The 19,168-nt window shown below is 34.0% G+C and overlaps 3 protein-coding genes across 3 annotated transcripts; 2 read left to right on the forward strand and 1 right to left on the reverse strand.

The window, feature by feature from the left end:
• Positions 1–187: 187 nt before the first annotated feature.
• Positions 188–3,876, forward strand: LOTGIDRAFT_130878 (hypothetical protein; the record flags this gene model as incomplete). Its single annotated transcript, XM_009065842.1, has 9 exons — positions 188–316; positions 587–647; positions 964–1,088; positions 1,371–1,433; positions 2,106–2,209; positions 2,370–2,462; positions 2,984–3,086; positions 3,284–3,388; positions 3,730–3,876. Coding segments are annotated over 9 exons (930 nt in total), but the record flags the coding sequence as incomplete, so codon positions are not given.
• A 6,004-nt stretch (positions 3,877–9,880) lies between these two features.
• Positions 9,881–12,296, forward strand: LOTGIDRAFT_235852 (hypothetical protein). The gene is made up of 6 exons (XM_009065843.1): positions 9,881–9,898; positions 10,228–10,299; positions 10,858–11,006; positions 11,248–11,415; positions 11,905–11,951; positions 12,209–12,296. The coding sequence occupies exons 2-6, from the start codon at positions 10,247–10,249 to the stop codon at positions 12,275–12,277; spliced, it is 486 nt and encodes a 161-aa protein (XP_009064091.1). The 5' UTR covers positions 9,881–9,898; positions 10,228–10,246; the 3' UTR covers positions 12,278–12,296.
• A 3,993-nt stretch (positions 12,297–16,289) lies between these two features.
• Positions 16,290–18,616, reverse strand: LOTGIDRAFT_167962 (hypothetical protein; the record flags this gene model as incomplete). The annotated part of the gene is made up of 3 exons (XM_009065844.1): positions 16,290–16,498; positions 17,903–18,073; positions 18,544–18,616. The coding sequence occupies 3 exons, from the start codon at positions 18,614–18,616 to the stop codon at positions 16,290–16,292; spliced, it is 453 nt and encodes a 150-aa protein (XP_009064092.1).
• Between the last annotated feature and the right edge of the window lie 552 nt (positions 18,617–19,168).

Raw genomic sequence — 19,168 nt, forward strand, 5'->3', positions numbered from 1 at the left:
TGAATACCCTTTGCTCTTTCTAGCTTACTGAAGAAATAATGATTAAATTAATGCACATATATGAAGTGAACCCACTGAGCTATGCAGATAATTGTAGCACTTTAAGATTCGCCCAAAACTGTATCGGCTTTCGGATACACAATGCTAATTTTAGACACATCTTCTCTGAATATTAAAATCTTTCAGCGTACCATCTATCACTGAAGAAGAAGCGAGAGAAGCATTGATGGGTTATGTAGCAGAACATTGTTGTTACGGTAAAAAGGCAGCACAGGAAATGACGTATACAGATTTACAATCTACCAGCGCCTTCCATGTAATTCTAATTATAGTTTGTTACAAGAGTGGTCAATTTATTAAATGGGATGGGACATAATTATTTGCCTTAAATGTTACTGTTAGATATTATTTCTGGCAAATGATTTCTCTAAAATGGTCTATAAAACTAAAAATAAAATATCAAACGGGCAATATGTTTTTTTCTCTTTTGCAAATCAAAATATACCTCCATTTTGATATGATACTAAATTCGTTCAAAGCGTCTTTTATATTATCCTTAATGTAAACTTTAATTACATTAATTCAGTACACACTAGAAACGTTTGGAGAAGCACGGTCTACAGCGTGGGCTTATGAGCCATTTGTTGGTAAGTTGCTATATCACAAGGATCTGTTTCGAAAACCTCATGGATAATTTAGCATACCATCTGTAGTAAATGCCTAAACGTCTACAAAGTACATTGGCCCAAATGATTAAAACCAGTTACTGCATGGGTCTTCATTTTCAATTGTGTTGCATTTATCATAAATGTCGTAAAATGGAATACTCTGCGAAAAACAATTCAAACTTTACCAATCATTTTCTGGTCTGGTTGGTATTAATTTATTTTCATGAGCAAATACATCTATCGAAGTTAATGATTGGAATGGCCATTACTAGAATTCTACGTTTTATGTTTTTAGGTCAAAATCTAGACGTTCCACAAAACGGTCCAGCACCGGGACCATGGGATATACAAGTTCAAATTCCTGCAATGTTTAAAAATGGTAAGGTTCAAATAGAAGTACCACATACTGCCGGAGTCAAAGTAAGTTTACTGCTGAGTAATTATTTCAGTCAGATGTTCCCGAGAAGGGAAGTCCTCAAACATTAACAAAAATTGGATATGGGACCAGCTCTGTCAAATACTTTCAAGTAAAAAACCAGTTTGACGGTATGGTTGGATATGATTTTTGGGTCTCATGACATATGCCGTAGAATATAATTGGTCCTGTTTAATAAGATGATATAAAGCTTCACTTATGATAATAATTATAATTTATATATTTAATTTTCCATTGCGTTATATATATTGTTTATATTATTCTAGCCTTGTCATGAATGCCAACAAACTGGTAGAGTACGATGTTTTAGATGCCATGGTCGCGGGAGAGTAAGTATTGGAGGTTTTGTACTTTAGGGACGATAGTTGAGGAATTTCAGTATGAAATCATTTGGTTCAAATCGATTGTATGCCAAAATGGATCTCTGGACAGATAGAATTACTCAGCATGGTATGCAAGAATGTACGAATTTCATTTATTATATTGCTGTTTTTAATCTATTTCTCTGTTAATGTTTTCTTAACTTATTCCCCGTTGCTGTTTATAATCTATTCCTCTGTTGTTGTTTCTAATTCACTTCCCTATTGCTGTTTTCTAAACTTTGTTGCCGTTTATAATATATTCTTCTATTGCTGTTTCTTAACTACTTCCCTCTTGCCATTTATAATCTATTCCTCTATCGCTGTTTTCTTAAGCACTTCCCTGATGCCGTTTATAATCTATTCCTCTATTGCTGCTTTTAATCTATTCCTTTTTTTCTGGGTTATTTTTCAATTCAATCCCCTACTGCGGTTTTATTTTCAAACTATTCTTCTGTTGTTTTCTCATCTATACCTCTTATCTATTGCTCTGTTGTTTTCTTATCTATTCCTCTGTTGTTTCTTATCTATTCCTCTGTTGTTTTATTATCTATTCCGCTATTGCTGTTTTCTTATCCCATTTCTCTTTTCTGATTTATCCATTTTTCTCTTGTTGTTTTAAATTTATTCCTCGGTTTCTAGTTATTTTGTCATCATTGTAATGGAAGTGGAAGTGAGACGTATTATGAAGATGGTGAACGTAGACATAGATGTTGCTGTCATTGCGATGGTTCAGGTAGAAAACGGTCAGCAATATTTTAACATAGTTCTTATCGCAATTTACACAATACAGAGATTGCTCACCTTCATAGATAATCAGTTTTGAAACAGGGGTTTTCTTTCTAGGATTCCAACTAAAATGCCATTCTATTGCTCTGTATTAATTTGGTATGTTTTTTGTGATAGGTGTTATACTTGTGATGGTTTTGGAACAATCACCTGTCCAACCTGTCAAGGACGATGTAGTTTGAAATTCTTTATCCAATTGACTATTATTTGGTAAGTGAACATTAGAAATTTTACAACATTTTATCTTCATGGCGGTTGTGATTCTACATGTATGACTGTATAATTCAAATTTTTTTCAACCTCTTGCCGTTTTATAATTTGCCCTAGCTTTGTCTGATGATTTAAATTGGATAATTTCCGCTGATTGGGAGCATGCTTTCAAACAGTGCTCAGTCACGTGCATTCCTCCATTATGTCCGACCTTATTACTTTCAGAGGAGATTAGCTTTCTATTTTGTTTGTATGAATTGAAATATCAATTTCAAAATACTACTGAGAGTTTTGGATTGTTAATGAAAATTGCCACTGACGAAATTATTACTTCAAATATGAATTTACAGAATGGGAATTTCCAGTCGGGTTATTTTCAAGGGAACTGTTTGGGTTGGAAGGCACTTGAGAATTGTATACCGAAATTTGTGAGATAAAAAAAAATCATTTCTGAGCTCAATGTGGTCTAACATTTTTGGTTTGCATAAAAAAAAATTAATGACCAACTGTTTTTTTTTCAGGACAAACCATCTAGAAGATCATATAGTGGAGAGAACTGCCTTACCCGATGAACTAATACGTGCAGTTTCTGGACAAATTTCATTTGAAGAAACTGTTCCCCGGGTATTTCCCGAATTTTTTATTTAAAACTTATGTCTTTCCCAAATTTTCTGTAGCTTACACTGTCTCTTAAAATTAAGTGAATACTGGAGATAAACCTTAATAATTCAGATGAAAATTCTCATAATATTAAGATCTGTGAAAAAAACTTATAGAAAATGGACAAGACGTGTCTTTGCATTATTATTTGATGATTTCAGGTTTGGCCAATTACCCATTTTCCTGATAATGAAGTCAATATTGCATCAAAAAATTTAGTATCAAAACATGCCGCAGCTTATACCACAGAAAGAATAGTAATGCAGGTATTGTGGACATAAGATATTAAACTTATGTTAAAAAAATACAAGGTTTAATGTTATAGAATTTTTCATTCAAAACTGTTTACTCTTCAAGTTAAAGGCATGTGTGTGGCTTGAAAATTGTCATAAGCATTGATAAACATTTTTCTATTTGAATCGTTGAGTTGGTTGCTCACTTACAAGAGAGACCAACGTTCAATTTTGTCATAATACTTGTTAACCCATCCAGGCGTAGACAAGTAGGAAGTAAAGCATTATTTTATTTCAATTATTGCGGAAATGTGTTACATAAACGAAAGTATTTTTATTTTCCAATATAATTAAAAACACTTTTTCTATTCCAGCGACATCAAGTTCGAATCATTCCAGTAACTCAGGCATTTTACAAATGGAAAGACTCGCCCGCTGATTATTTTGTTTATGGATTTGAGAAGAAAGTGTACGCTCCTGATTATCCCCAGACGTGTTGTTGGGGATGTTCGATTCAATAACGCCAAAAAAAAACCAAAACGGATCAGTATTCCTAACGAAGAGTATCATTACATAAACTGATTTTGTTTGCTATAATAAGTCTTATTTTACGGTTCACATTTGCAAGGCCTCGTTTCATTTCTCTATAATATAAAAGTCTATTATTATTTCTCTACACATTGGAGGGGGGAGGGGGGAACATCCACTTCTGTTCTTGATCTGAAGAAACATGGTATAGCCAAAATGTTCCTCATTACATTAAAAGTGCAATCAGGAGAGATTTTGAGTTTTTATCTTTATCCAATATAAAAGTCGATCGTTAATAAATCAAACTAACTTGAGACAATTTCTTTATTTTAAAAATTCTCATTAAAATAAGCTTCGAAATTATTGTCGTTTAGCAGAACTATTTTATTTTAATCCCAATATAATTGTATATGTAGTACATTTTCATGTCTATGATACAGTATAGCATTGTTTATTAAAAATCGAGCACACGTCTTATGCCATAACGTGTTGTTAAATATCATTAAATCACTTAATTAAAATATACCTTCATAGCATTCATTTTCTTTTTCCTTACAAACTTTTACTAATCATCTTTATGGAGACTGTAGTTGGATGGGATTAGTTTAACAATACTATTATAATATGCTGTAATGCGAATTACTTGGATATGCATCCAATACGCCGGCTAGGGTGAAGTTTAGTACCGTTTCACACATAGGTCCTTTCTAGATTAACCTGTCAATAACCTACTTTCCGTAGGGTGAAAGTATATATATTTTTTTCATTATGAGTTGCTTCCCTTGAAGTGACTTAGTTAATTACTAACATACAGAAAACACATGAGTTGCATCCCTTGACTACATTTACAAAGGTCGAAGACTCCAATGTCATACATTATTGTGCATAATTTTGCAGAGATCACTACCAATAATAACTATACTATACAATAAGTCAAATACATGAATATCATTTTTCATGGAGATCGGATGACCAGCAATTTATTGTGAAATTGTACATATGCAGCTTGAACTGTGGACTTTATGTCTTCAAGTCACAATCATGTGGTTGTTTAATCACTGTTCAGTGAAAAATCTTCGAACTGATTCAATCAACATCATCATAATCATACCACCTTTAGTCAAAATGCTGTAATGCAAATTTAATATTATACTGAATACTTTCACTGGCAAGGGTGAAATTGGGTATTATCCCACACAATGGTACTTTCTAGACTAACCTGAACCACGTCAGAGACATCTTTATACCCTCCCAAAAATACACAAAAATCCTGAAACTGAGTGGTTCTCTCCAAATAAAATCCCAAAAGGTCGCCCAATTATTTCCGATTGTGGAAGCGAATCGTACAGGGTATCAGAATACATTGATCACTTTTTACTGCCTCTTGCCTCAAAACATCCTGCCTATATCAAAGACACCAACGACTTTGTGGAAAAGGTAAAGAAACTCGTGATCCCAGAAAATGCCCTTTTAGTCTCTTTAGACGTTCAAAGCATGTATACTAAGATTGACAATGATTCTGGATTACGCGCTGTAAAGCAGGCATTCGAGCGAAAGCGCGATCCTGATAGACCAGATAAAGAAATTCTTGAACTTTTGGAAATTTGTTTAAAACGTAATGACTTTACTTTCAATGAAAATATTTATCTTCAGGCTTCAGGAACTGCCATGGGAAAACGCTTTGCGCCCTCTTATGCAAACATTTTCATGGCAGAATGGGAAAGAGAAGTTTCACTCCTCTGTCCCAAACTACCAATTTTTTATGTAAGATTTCTTGATGATATTTTCTTAATTTGGACTCATACAATAGATGAATTTTGGGAATATTTTGATACTCTCAATAGCCACCACCCTTCTGTAAAATTAACTTCTAATATTAGCGACAAACAGATTGATTTTCTAGACACCACAGTTTTTAAAGATACCAATTTTCATGAAACCAATCAATTAGATATTAAAGTTTTTTTCAAACCCACTGATACTCACCAACTTTTATTCAAATCATCTTTTCATCCTAAACATACCTTTTCTGGCATTATAAAGTCGCAGATCTTGAGATTTCACCGAATTTGTACGCGCAAGAAGGACTTCGAGGAGGCTTGTTCAATTGTTTTCCAAAAATTGCGCGAACGTTGATATTCTAGAAGGTTCTTGAGAGGTATTAAAAACTCAACTGTTGCTAAAATCTCTGCTAAAAATAATTCGATTCTTTTGCCAATACCAAATTCTTCAGTTTATCCTTGTAACAACCCTCGCTGTCAAACCTGTCCCTTCATTTTACCAACGAATTCTTTCCGAAATAGACGCACAGATTCCATATTTCAAGTAAATGAAAAACTCAACTGCAACAGCAAAAATATTATTTATCTCATTTCTTGCACAAATGTGACGAACAATACGTTGGGGAGACAAAAAATTCGTTAAGGGTCCGTTTCAATCATCATAAGTCTGACATCAACTTAAAAAAAATTAATAAAACCGTTTCAAAACACTTCAATCAACCCGATCACCAATTAACAGACCTGAAAATTATTCTCATTGAACAGATATACGAACAACCTGGCATTGATACAAAGAAAATTCGACTCTTTCGCGAAAATTATTGGATAAACAAATTACAAACCATGCATCCTTTGGGAATGAACATCCAAGTTGATTTCCAAATTATACCTTTTGTTTTTCAATACAACAACACAGCTGTCCAAGTTCCCCGAATAATTATCCGTCTTTACAAAGAATTGCAGGAAAAATTTCCAACAGTCTTTACAAATGATTTAGTTATCGCCTATACCCGTAATAAAAATCTAAATGATATCTTAGTCCGTGGTAGATTACCCCCCATCCCTCTTCCATAGGTTTAGTACATTTCCTTTAATTAATATTTCTTATTTATGATAACTTACAATTGAAGAGTTTCCTCGCAAAAATATCATACATGTATACTATTTTCACTTAATAAATTATATATATTTTTTATATGAAATACGCATTTTCCTTTTCATTTAATATAGGACAATTCCTCAGTTTCACCAGTAAAAATATTTATCATAATTTCCATGGTTATTAATGTTCCTGTTGGAACCAGTATTCTTCTTACATATTTCAGATTCGGAAGATAATGGATTTGCATTTCAAATATTCTATATCATTCTTTTAAACTAACTTCACAACATTGCTCTATCACTAGAGGTTACGCCTACATGCCTGTGCTTTCGTAACATTGCTTAACCGCAATATTACAACCTTAAATTCCAAATTAGTTAGTCCGTGCAGTCAAAATATATTTATTTTTTCATTATGAGTTGCTTCCCTTGAAGTGACTTAGGTAATTACTAACATACAGAAAACACATAAGTTGCATCCCTTGACTACATTAGGAATTGTCGAGGACTTCATCGTCACACTTTATTGTGCATAATAATATGCAGAGATGGCCAGAAATAATAACTATACTATATTCCTCTACAATCATACAAATACACGCATGAATATCATTTTTCATAGAGATCGGATGACGAGAGGTTCACAATGTTGGAGAGTAACAACGATCTATTTTGAAATTGTACATATGCAGCGAATTGTGGACTTTATCATGTTCAAAAGTCATATTCATGTGAATGTTTAATAAAAAAAAAACATTTTCGAACAGATTCAATCAATATGATCATAATCTGTCACTGACCGAAATTAAATCCGTGGAGTCAAAGTATATTTATTTTTTTCATCATGAGTTGCTTCCCTTGAAGTGACTCAGTTAATTACTAACATACACAACGCAAAAACATTACTGAGATCTTGGGAGTGACTAATATACAGAGAGCACACGAGTTGCATCTCTTTACTATATTTAGAATAGTCACACATTATTGTGTATAATAATTTTGCAGAGATCGCCACCAATATTAACTATACTATACAATAAGTCAAATACATGAATATCACGGATGACGAACCAGCAATCAATTGTAAAAATTGCACATATGGAGCGAACTGTGGACTTTATCGAGTGCAAGTCATAATCATGTGGATGTTTCATGTGGATGTTTCATGTGGATGTTTAATAACTGTTAAGTGAAAATTCTTGAATTTCGAACTGATTCAATAAATATCATCATAATCATACCAAGTTTCGTCAAAATTCTGAATGTAAATTACTTTCACCGCGTAGGGTGAAATCGGGTACCGTTTCACACAATAATCTTTCAAATGCATATTAGAAGCACAGGTTAATGATAAATAATGGTACTTTCCAGAATAACCTGTCATTAATTAGTAAGTCCGTGCAGTCAAAATATTTCTATTTTTTCATTATGAGTTGCTTCCCTTGAAATGACTTAGTTAATTACTAACATACACACACCATGCAGAAAAAACAGAAAGTCATAAGCATGTGGATGTTTAATAACTGTTGCGTGAAAATTCTTGAAGTTTGAACTGATTCAATAAATATCATTATAATCAAACCACGTTTCGTCAAAATGTAGGAAAGCATATTATGTTCAAACTAAATTTTCCCGGGGAAAGGCCTCAACCAAATTAAGTTCACTGTAAATCTGATCAAAACTATACGATTTTTCTAGAATCAGTACGTTAGGACGATTTGACCTCAATCAGTTTGGCTGGTGGTGAATAGGTATGCAAAGTTCACAAGAAAATTTGAAGACCTGCTGATCAATATATACGTATGAAAGGGCGAATTGACTGGAACATGTATGCTGGGCGTTTTGACCACTAGCTGTATGCTGTTTGAATGTGTATGCAAAGTTCAGGCCGTTCAAAATAATTGTTGACGGACAGACGACAATATATAGAGTCGAATTGACTCGATCTGTAAGCTAGTTGAATTGCTAACACAATCAATTGTGGACAGACGGTCGCTCGAGACAACATACATACATGCCCACACGTATAAGGAAATGTAACTCACGGATGTAGCAGACCACAATAAACTATATCTTGTGTTCACAATACAATGTTGAATCCAATTTTTTTTCTGTCCCACATTGTTTATCATGAAATGTTCTAAGGTAGATTATTCCAATAGTTTCTTATACAGTGATACAAAACACGAGAGCTTATATAACAGCGAGCAACACAATAACAAACTAGCAAGTCTCAACACAAAAATCAAAACAGTTTGATACGCTGTTGACAGTTGACCTTTATACGATGTTACGACACTGGTTAAAACGTGTCGCTTATTGCAGTAGAAATTTAACACTTTCACTGGCAAAAGGTGAAATTAGTCATTGTTAAACACGATTTTACTATCAAGAACAACACTGCCATTGACCTCATTTTCAAACACGTGCAGTCTAGTAATCAATCTCGCATTACGAGTTACGTCCCTTGAAGTGACTAGGTTATTTAGTAACATACAAAAACACACACGAGTTACATCCCTTTGTTTGTTCAAGGACACAATATTGTGCGATATAAAGTATTATGTTCAGATTTCCCACTCTGAATAGCTTTTTTGACTGAATGAATGAAATAGACAAATAGTGAATACAGTGGGGTTATTAATTTTAACATTGCTGTCACAATGCTTGGTTGTGGACACTGCGAATCTCCGTGTGCTACAGAAGGCTATAGCCATCATAGCACACTGCATAGTGTTACCCGTCTTCATTAGCCCAACTAGCTGCAGAAAAGTAGGACGTAAAATTATGTTATCATTTCATTTTGCATCAGGAATTTTAGTACTCAAAGTCACTCTTGTATATGTAATGAAAAAGTGTCAAAAGGTAGAATCAAAGGAACGCATCATCATGGATTTTTTGTCATCTCTTGATATTTCCATTCTCGAAGAAAACCAGAAACACTGATATTTTGATGACTAATGTACCATAAGACGCAATTCTCCAAATTCTTTTAAACATGTTGTCAGCGCATCGACTGCACTAATTCTTGATAACTACCTGACCTGACCTAAGCGTGGCATTTGCCTTATCTGTCTTATCGTTTGGTGATCATGATTTAGAAACAAGGCGAGGCGTGAGAAAACAAGATAAGATAGGGTGTTTAACAGACGACTTTTGCAATTGAAAGGTACGTTTGGTTTTCTATTTTCGAGTATTGCATTGAAATAAAAAATCGATATTAAAAGTGAAATTTTTATATACGTAATGATTTTTCGCTACTTTCCGGCAAGCAATCAATTGTTTGGAATATTTTTTTATTTTTTTCTATTCCATTCAATTAAAATGATTGGGGATTATAGAATGTGTATAAATCACAAAAATACAACGAACAATACACAAGTAAATCTTGATGGTCTGTAGAAAAGACTATTTTATACGAAAACAGAAAAGATATGTAACACTGTCACACATTCATTTCAGATTGAAAATAATTGACAAAATGTTTGTAGCCGCCTGTCTTTTTCTCGCGTTGTGTATAGCAGCGACTACAAGGTAGGTTAGGGAGATTGTAAAGTGGTTTTCTGGCAGGGTATAAGACGTAAAACTCCATTCATTTGATTTCATTTTGCGGGGTACAGTTTATAGCTTCCTTAAGTGAAAAGTTCATCAGCTGCTACCAACATTTCGCCAAAATGTTGTTTTGGATTTCGGGTTTCGTCTGTACTTGGTTTATTTATTCATTTGCATCAATCAGATTTCCCATACGACGTCTGTGGTCTGGCAATGTAAAAACAATACATGACCAGATACGACATATGAACCAAAGAGTCTTGCGATTTTCAGGACCAGATATCGGAATACAATGTTGTACAAAATTTGCAAACTCGAAAATTGTATTTCCAATTGTTATTCCAATAAAACCAAATCTGTTCAACACTTTCATATTTTGAATTCGAAAGGGGACAACTTCTTGTTCTGATATTCAGATAATCATTGAAAAACATGTAAGAACGAATACACTGTTGCAAATTGAAATTTGTGGAGTAATGATTATAACAGAAATTTTGAAACAAATGATCGATGAATGTTTCTGTTATTGTTTTGCTTTAGCCAAGGGACAGTTGATCCGGATGTAGAAGCATTCCGAAAGCATATTGCAAAAACCACACACGAAATGTGGTTTAGTATGGATTTTAATAAAAATGGGGAATACGACCGTTCTGATTTGGAGACTTTATTAGCAGACTATGATAGAAACGGTAATAATTGATTAAAGTAGCCAATTTCAGTTCTTAATTCAAAATAGTATTCGTAGAAGTGACCTCATAATATAGGTCATTTTTTAAACATTATTGAAACTGCTGGTATCGTTGAGAGTTAATAGGAATGATGCAAATATTGGCCCCATTCACTTTTATGCACGTTAAATATTTTGGATCCTGGTAAAGCGAATACTTCGGCGATTACATACATTTAATGTATTTACCGTTTTTTTTAAAGGTGACAATGAAGTTACCAGGGATGAGTTTGAGTATGAGTTCGATATGACAGAACCGACTTTAGCTATATTAGCCAAATCGCTATTCCAAGAGTATGATGAAAATCAAGACGGATTTTTTGACACCAAAGACTTAGATGGTGTTTATAAACGCATGGATCACATTAATCGTAAGTTCCCAGTCCTGCCGATTTTTAATGGTTTGCATATAGTGTAAGCCAAACAATTAAGTATTGCTAATTTTATGGGTTATATATTTTCGTGCTAGGGACCGACATTCAGGCTATGGATTCAACGATTTTGAAGAAGCATTAATGTGACCCATTATCCCTCCCATTCAGTGATCGAAATAACACCTTATTTGTGCCATACAAGTTGTGGTCGGTTGATTTTCAACCAAATTTTGCAAGCAATTCAGAACCTGATAGTTCACAACAGAAGCTGATATCGCAGACTAGATAGCTATTGGTAATCCGTGTACATGGTAATCTGCATCCATTCATTGGATAGTTTGGTAGTTGAGCAGCATAACATGAGCCGTCGTTTATTAGCCGTACAAATTGATTGAATGGTATCAGTACTGAAAGTTTAGCTAAGTTTTTACCACCCTAATATCTGATAAAAAAAAATACAGAAAACGCCTTTTCAATGTTCAACAGATGATGGAAGAATATCAAAAGAAGAATTTACCAATTACTATACTGAGGTAAAGATCCATTTTTGACTAGTTTTGTTATAAGTTATCGGCTATGCGTTCCAGACATACGAATCGCATCTTTTCGCCGTACCACCTTAAGTTGTATGATTTGATAACACTGTTTTCAGAAAAAATATTATATTTTCATGTGGAAAACAACAAAACGCTTCAAAACGTTGTAGTTCAGCTCTCTGCACTATATTGGGTATATTTTTTTTAATTCAATGTATTTTAATATTTTAATTCATAATTTACTTCTTTTTCAGTTACTTACTGTTTTGTACGTTCTACAAGTCCAAGCTCTACAGGGTACCCAAAATCCCATTTTAGGATAGAAATAAACTTTGAGTCGTTTATACATCTTATTCAAAACTCATAATACATGTACTGTAGGTGTGGGCATACTATTTTTTACCCCGGGGGAAGTAGAGGGGGAGTTACGACACCGAATAGCCTCGCAGACAATCTTACAGCCTACGATTCGTTAGTGGTAAGGGTTCTTGCACTTTAAAAAGGTACAATTCGAAAAAAATTCGAAATTTATTTACAGAAACATTAGTGATATAGTGAAATAATAAAGTACACCAATGATTCAAAATTCAGTTTCAAATCATTTGGTAACTAGACGCACGTGGCAATACATCCATTACAACTCGACCTAAAAAATAGAGTATATTGACAAATGATGACCACCGTACCTGTTAAAGATAGTGGACCACCACCGCCCACCACGGCATGCGGATGGTAAATATTCAAGATTTTGGGGCAAGGGCAATAACTCTGCTTCTAACAGTCGAAATGAGCTCAAATTCGAACTTGATCTTCGTTTTATGCATATGTATACACATACCGAATTCCATTTGATTCCATCAAAAAATCTAGTTTTAGAGCATTTACAAGCAAATGTTGACGGACGGACAGGGGTGCCGACAATATATGTCCACATAAAGAGATGTGGGCGTATAAAAATGACAATATGCAATTGAAGCAGAAAAACGTCGTGGACCAGTATTGATATTCCCAAATCACCTGCAATAGATTGGAAATTCATTTCCACTGCAATCTCAATAAATATTATATTACAATTTCGTTTCGATTTTGTTATGATATTTTTCGTCTCCACTATAATCTGACAAGTGTTCTACCCTGACCCTGTTCTATTGACGTTATGTTTAACCAATCAAATCATGTCCGGTAGAACCCGAAACCCAAAAATCCTATGTAGAGTAATATTGTTGCGTCTTGGAGTTTCGCTATCCATTTTGTTTTCGTCGAAAACTTATATAGCAAATAGATATTTAAAAACAAAAAATCACGAATTAGATTGTTTCCACCGCAACACCATCGAGGATGTGATACAGAAACTATCTTACTTGCACTCTCCTGGGCAGTAGACTGTTTGACAGGCATTGACAAAACAAAACATCATAGGACACATCGGAAAAGCTTCAGTTTCTACAATAGATGTTCTTATATTACAATCACCTCATCACGACTTTTTCACGAAAATCCCCTTTAACTTGCAAAATGTTTTGAAAAATCATCTCTCATCCAAGCTAGTGAGTAATAAATGTTAATCACTAGACTACTAAAACAATATATTTGGGAATGGGATTACCAGATTCGATGAGTTACTGCGCAAAGTTTTTTTTATGTTAATATCGGAATATCGTAAATGCAGAAATCACACGAAAAACTGATTCGTTTTACATTGTCAAAAATTGCCTATTTCATGGAAACAAATTCACTCATTCGTCGTCGATAGTTTCACTGACTGCTCTTTCAGGGAGCCGTTGAGGCTCAGTGAGTTAGACACTTGCTCGCTTAACCCAGTGTTCAATCCTGGCATAGGTAGAGATAGCAGTCAGTTAAAGTGTTGCAAACTTTACATCACGTAATTTGCTTTGATACGTCGAACGTCGTGTTGGTCGTGAGTTTTAATCTAGTTCAACGTATGAAAATCTGTTAACCCTGACTAAGTCATCTTTCCTAATTCGAGTAGACCAGAAAATGGACATGAATAATCCGGGAAAGATCAATACCAAAAGGTTTGGCCAGCTAGTCTGTAAAACGACTCCTAAGTTGTTATCATTCTAATCCTTTGGCTGTCTTTAAATCGAATGCAAGAAAAAAATAAAACCATTACCTGTATTCATGCTACAAAATACGCTCAGACAGACCAACAAAACTACAACCAATTTCATTTTGAGACGTACGCAGTATTTGACGTTTTGAATACTGAATTTGTATTATCCCACAGTTATAAGATAATGATTTCGCACGTATACCAGGATATAGCAGATTGAAGCGTCAATTTTAATTATTCGTTCGGTGTTCACAACAACTGGTAACATCTTGCTATACTAAATAGGTAGTTTGTGCCGGATTCACAATATCAATTATTAGTTTTATTGTTAACATCATGAAATCATCCATGTTTTCTTTCACCTATGACTTATGTTATAACATTTTGTAAAAAGTCTGATTTTCAAAAGTGTTTCGCAATGATGTTCAGTTATATAACTTAAGACAATGTATTTGCATTTTTACAATAATAAGATATTTTAACTGCATTTTGGTAAAGTGGCACATACTCCCACTGAAAGGGGCATATTTGGCGGTTATTTTAATATATGTAAATAGTATTCAGAACTACTAAAACTGTACGAGAATCGCTTAGTTCCTTCAAATAGACCTCAAACAAAAATTTAAGATTTTATTATTATCGTTCACAAGCTCATCTTCTCTCTGAAATTTAGGATATCCGAAAGTCTAACGTCTTGATGATATAGTCTCTGACACCAAGACATCTTCCGTCGCAGCTGTGCGTTGATGAAGTGGGGCAGGATGAAAAGTTTTCAAATCGTCGACTCGATACATAGACAATTATGGATACATTTGGATTTGAGTGCTCAAATTTGTACGGTAAGCAGTGAAGATTGTTTCTGATTAGATTAGCGGAACAACATTAGTCACGTTTCACATTTCTAAGACCTAGGTATGATTTACTCCCACAATAGCCGCTGTGTACCTTTCAAGTTAGGTTCACAGTTCCTCATCACTGATAATTAAATAAGCCAAACGTTCATGTGTTGTTTCATATAAACACAAACTGATTTTGCTAACAACCAAAACTTGTTATAAACTTATTTGAATATCGTCACATTGTTGACCAGTGTAAACAGAGGAAAACAAAGTTTACATTTCACCAACTCTTTGCCGACATCAGACTGGTCATGTGATGCCAACTTGAGATCACGTGATTGACAAAATGGCAGCCATGGGGATGGAGGCGTATGACTGCTGGGTCAATGCAAACCACAGTGGCGGGTATCAATTCTCTTAAATGTGAATGCTAATATCGCAAACTAGGTAGTTGTTGGTAGTCGCAATGGTTGGTAGTTGGATTTGATGTAGTGGTCCTGATCTGAATCATTTTATACCTTTTTACACAGATTGTTAATCAATACGAATTAAGTAGAATATTGTTGTTAATAACAATAAAACTTATAAAATGAAAACAATAAAATCTGTAAATGAGTTCACGATAGTCAGAAATTCTCTTGGTCTAATTTCTGTTAGATTCTTAAAAATTAATCCATGCAAATTGGTAAGAGGAAACCCAGAATACCAAGCCGTTTGGTTATCTAACTGGACACCAAGAAGATAATAATCGTGATAAATATCGTACTACTGCAGATATCGTCTGTAGTGCCTCAATGCATCAATTTATTTTGACGTTTCTTACCTTAGTCGTAATGCTAGGATGGATCGACATAATTAAATCTGCGAAAGAAAATTTCATAAACTAAAATTCCTCTTTCCACTAACATCAATGGAGACTAAATTGACATAATAAAATAACAAAAACTACATTTATAGCTGTACACTGGGAGAAGGACTTTAACCACAATTCTAGTTTCATGAACTTTTTTTTAACCATATTTAGAAATCAAGGCCACTTCCAGAGGTGCCACGCATTTCTATATACAGCTTTTACATATTCATGAGACAGGTTCGCCTTTTTTTTACCCTTTCGTACCTTGGAAGTCTAAGAAACGGAAATTCCATAGCTGCGCTAATCAGTAATAGTGTTCACAGATCATCGTCGAAATTTGAGCCTTAAGTCCATGTGTATCCATAATTATCTGCATTTGAATTATTGAGACTGTCATTGTATAGAAAAGACATAGAAATAGAATGTAAAATCCCTAGTTTGAGATATTTTTGACGGAATTATGCGATTTTCGGACATTTCTAGTACTTCTGAAGACTATTAATATATAAAGACTCAGAAATGGCGAATCTGTCCCTATAAGCTTCTTTACTTTTTATTCAGAAAATCCTTTATACAGAGATTGAGACTTCACAAAGATATTCGTTGGTATTAGCACACATTGTGCTAGTTATGTTTTTGTCAAAATATCTTGAACAATTTTCATTTTGGCCTTCTGGCCGCAAATAAAATACATCCGTTCCACCATCAAACCACATCCAAGTGCCATTAATTTTCTTTAAGCCAACATGGAAATCTTCTCCGGAGCTAAAAGTTATATCTGAAAAATATAATTTTTGAATCAGATAATTCGTAAGTTTTATAACTATCAAATAAACGTTGTGACTATGGAAAAGGGTTGAAACGGGCTGTTGTATAGGAATTTGATGTCATGTATAACTTTAAGTTTCTGTTCAGATATACACGTAAAAAAGGATTCAAAGGAGATTTTCTGGTCTTTGTATGTGTATCGAAACATCAGACTTAAATGGAGCCCATACATTCCAAACCTAGAAGCCTTTGGGGACACTGACGTCAAAATCTGATCATGTTTTGTTCTGACATTACAAGAACCTCAGACGCTTGGTGGGGAATATTATGGATGCAAATAGACGTGATGTATCTCCCAGAAATTACAAGATGTAAATATACAAAAAGGAAATAAGGGACAAAAAACAGTCCCCTGTTTGAGCCGGGTCAAATCCTTGACCAATTAAAACAAAATGTACAGCAATCATAACTTTTCATGTTTCCTCCTTTAGCTTCCTTGAGTTTACATGGCCGATGCAAACCTAGCATAAAGGCGTGTCGTTTTTTGTATAATCTACAAACAAAATGCCTACAAACAAAATGCCTGATGAATATGTAAATGTTTCTATGTAGATAATATCGTCTTTGTTTTGGAGTATTTTGATTGTCATGACATATGTTCAGGTGTGGTGAATTTCCGCATCCTCTTTTTCTAACTAATTGATAGTTATCATGTAAGTCAACATTGATAACTGAAATATTTTCCAAAAAAGACTAAAGAAATAAAGACTCATTTCGGTTCAAAAGTCCAAAAATACGCATCAATAGATTAAATTATTAAAAACCCATTTTTATCTAAGAATATTAATGTTCTGTTTGCCAAGTTTGATAGATAATTATTCAGTAAACATTATTAGAAGCTATATCGAACATGCTTTTATTTGGTAATAATATTGTAGAAAAGTTCAGCAGTAAAGAAATTTAACATCTATTGTGTAAACCCTATTTATTTAAGTAATATCGGAAAAAATGAAAATGTATTTTATTTTAAAGCTGTTTTTATAAACACAAAATTTATAGCTTTATTGAACTCAGTATTAATTACGATGATGACTTTGGATGAAGTGGAGAAATGTCGAGGCTGAATTTGAAATAAAGCGACTCTGTGAAGACATCATATTGGCAAGCCTTTTGTGAAAAATTGAATTGATTTAGTGCATTTTGACAAATATTTTGGGTCAAAAACGTATACAAATAATATGTTAAATTTGTGAAAGTTAAAGAGGTAAAATTTGGAGTGCAAATTGCGACCAAGGCCACCTGATAATACTTTTTGCCCTAAAAGCAATAAATACTAACCATTCATACAACCATTTCTTGGGAAATCATCTAGCAGCAACGGGCTTATATAAATGATTGTAAAAAGAAACATTACCTGATAGATAACGTTCCAGGATTTCTCTTTTAAACAGAGAGTTAATCCTATAAAGATGTCCTTTGTCCTTAACACAATCAGCCTCGGCGTCATCCCATTTTAACGGTGTGTTTTTCTTTTTTATACCAAAATCTGTTCCATTATAAATTATGTAGTTTTTATTTACCAAAGCTATAATAAGAATATATCATGCATGAGTTTATGCTTCTACTGGCATCGATGCCATATGAAATGCAAATGCCATTTTTTATCCATTCTGAAAGCCATCAAAGCATCTCCGTTTTTGTCTCATTATGAAATTGTTTATATGATACGTTTTAAAATGCCTTATGCAGTTGATCAAATAAAAGCTGGTGAGGTCATTATAAAAAATAATTATAAGTCAAGTTCGGGTTTCACAACCTCGTAGACGGAAGAACATGGTGCAACGTGCCCTATCTGCTATCTCCCTATGATCTTTATTTGGGTTATCTGTACCCATTTGCAACTGAATCGACTTCAATTTTCAATCAGCAGCAGACTTTGGCATGACAAGTTAAAAAGAACTTCGACCACCATTTCTGGCTTAATTCAAAAACTTTGCGGACGCTTCAGTCGAGCGATTTATATCCTCAAATAAAATTAATAATTAAGTAACATACCAGCAATCAACTCCTGGTTCGCTTGCGGACTGTAAGGTATGTCTCGTTCATAATAATAGTCCAAATGAATCATGTTTACAGAGTGAGAACTACTTCCAAGACAGTAGCAAAATTCAGCCATGAACCCAAATTGAGAACACGAATGGAATTGGTGACATATTAAACTACACTGACATTTAGATACGCTGGAAACATTCAGAAAGAATTGATGTTCGTGACTAGTGTCATTCCTCGACCACAAATCACCAGCTATGCTGACAACTAACAACAACACCACATATACACAAACCATCACAGATGTGGGCATCCCTGTAACAACTGTAATAAGTGATGTTCCGCTATCGGATATGTCATACTATATACTGCGTCGAAGTCAACCTAAGTTTCCATGGAATCGATGGTTGTTTAATAAGTTCTAATTGAGACATTGTCGATAAAAAATGTTTCGTGTATGTATATGTGACTTAAAGTCGCCATTTTCGGAGGTTGATTTGGGTCATGTAAATCGCAGTATTTCTTCAAAATTACCTTCAATCTCAAGAAAGACGAGTCGTCATTTTAACTTTTCAACGCAGATTTTTCTGGACACACATGCATTTGAAGGCCCAAATTCTCTTTTCTGAGG

This window comes from Lottia gigantea, assembly GCF_000327385.1.
Source record: "Lottia gigantea unplaced genomic scaffold LOTGIsca_71, whole genome shotgun sequence".
Taxonomy (NCBI): domain Eukaryota; kingdom Metazoa; phylum Mollusca; class Gastropoda; family Lottiidae; genus Lottia; species Lottia gigantea.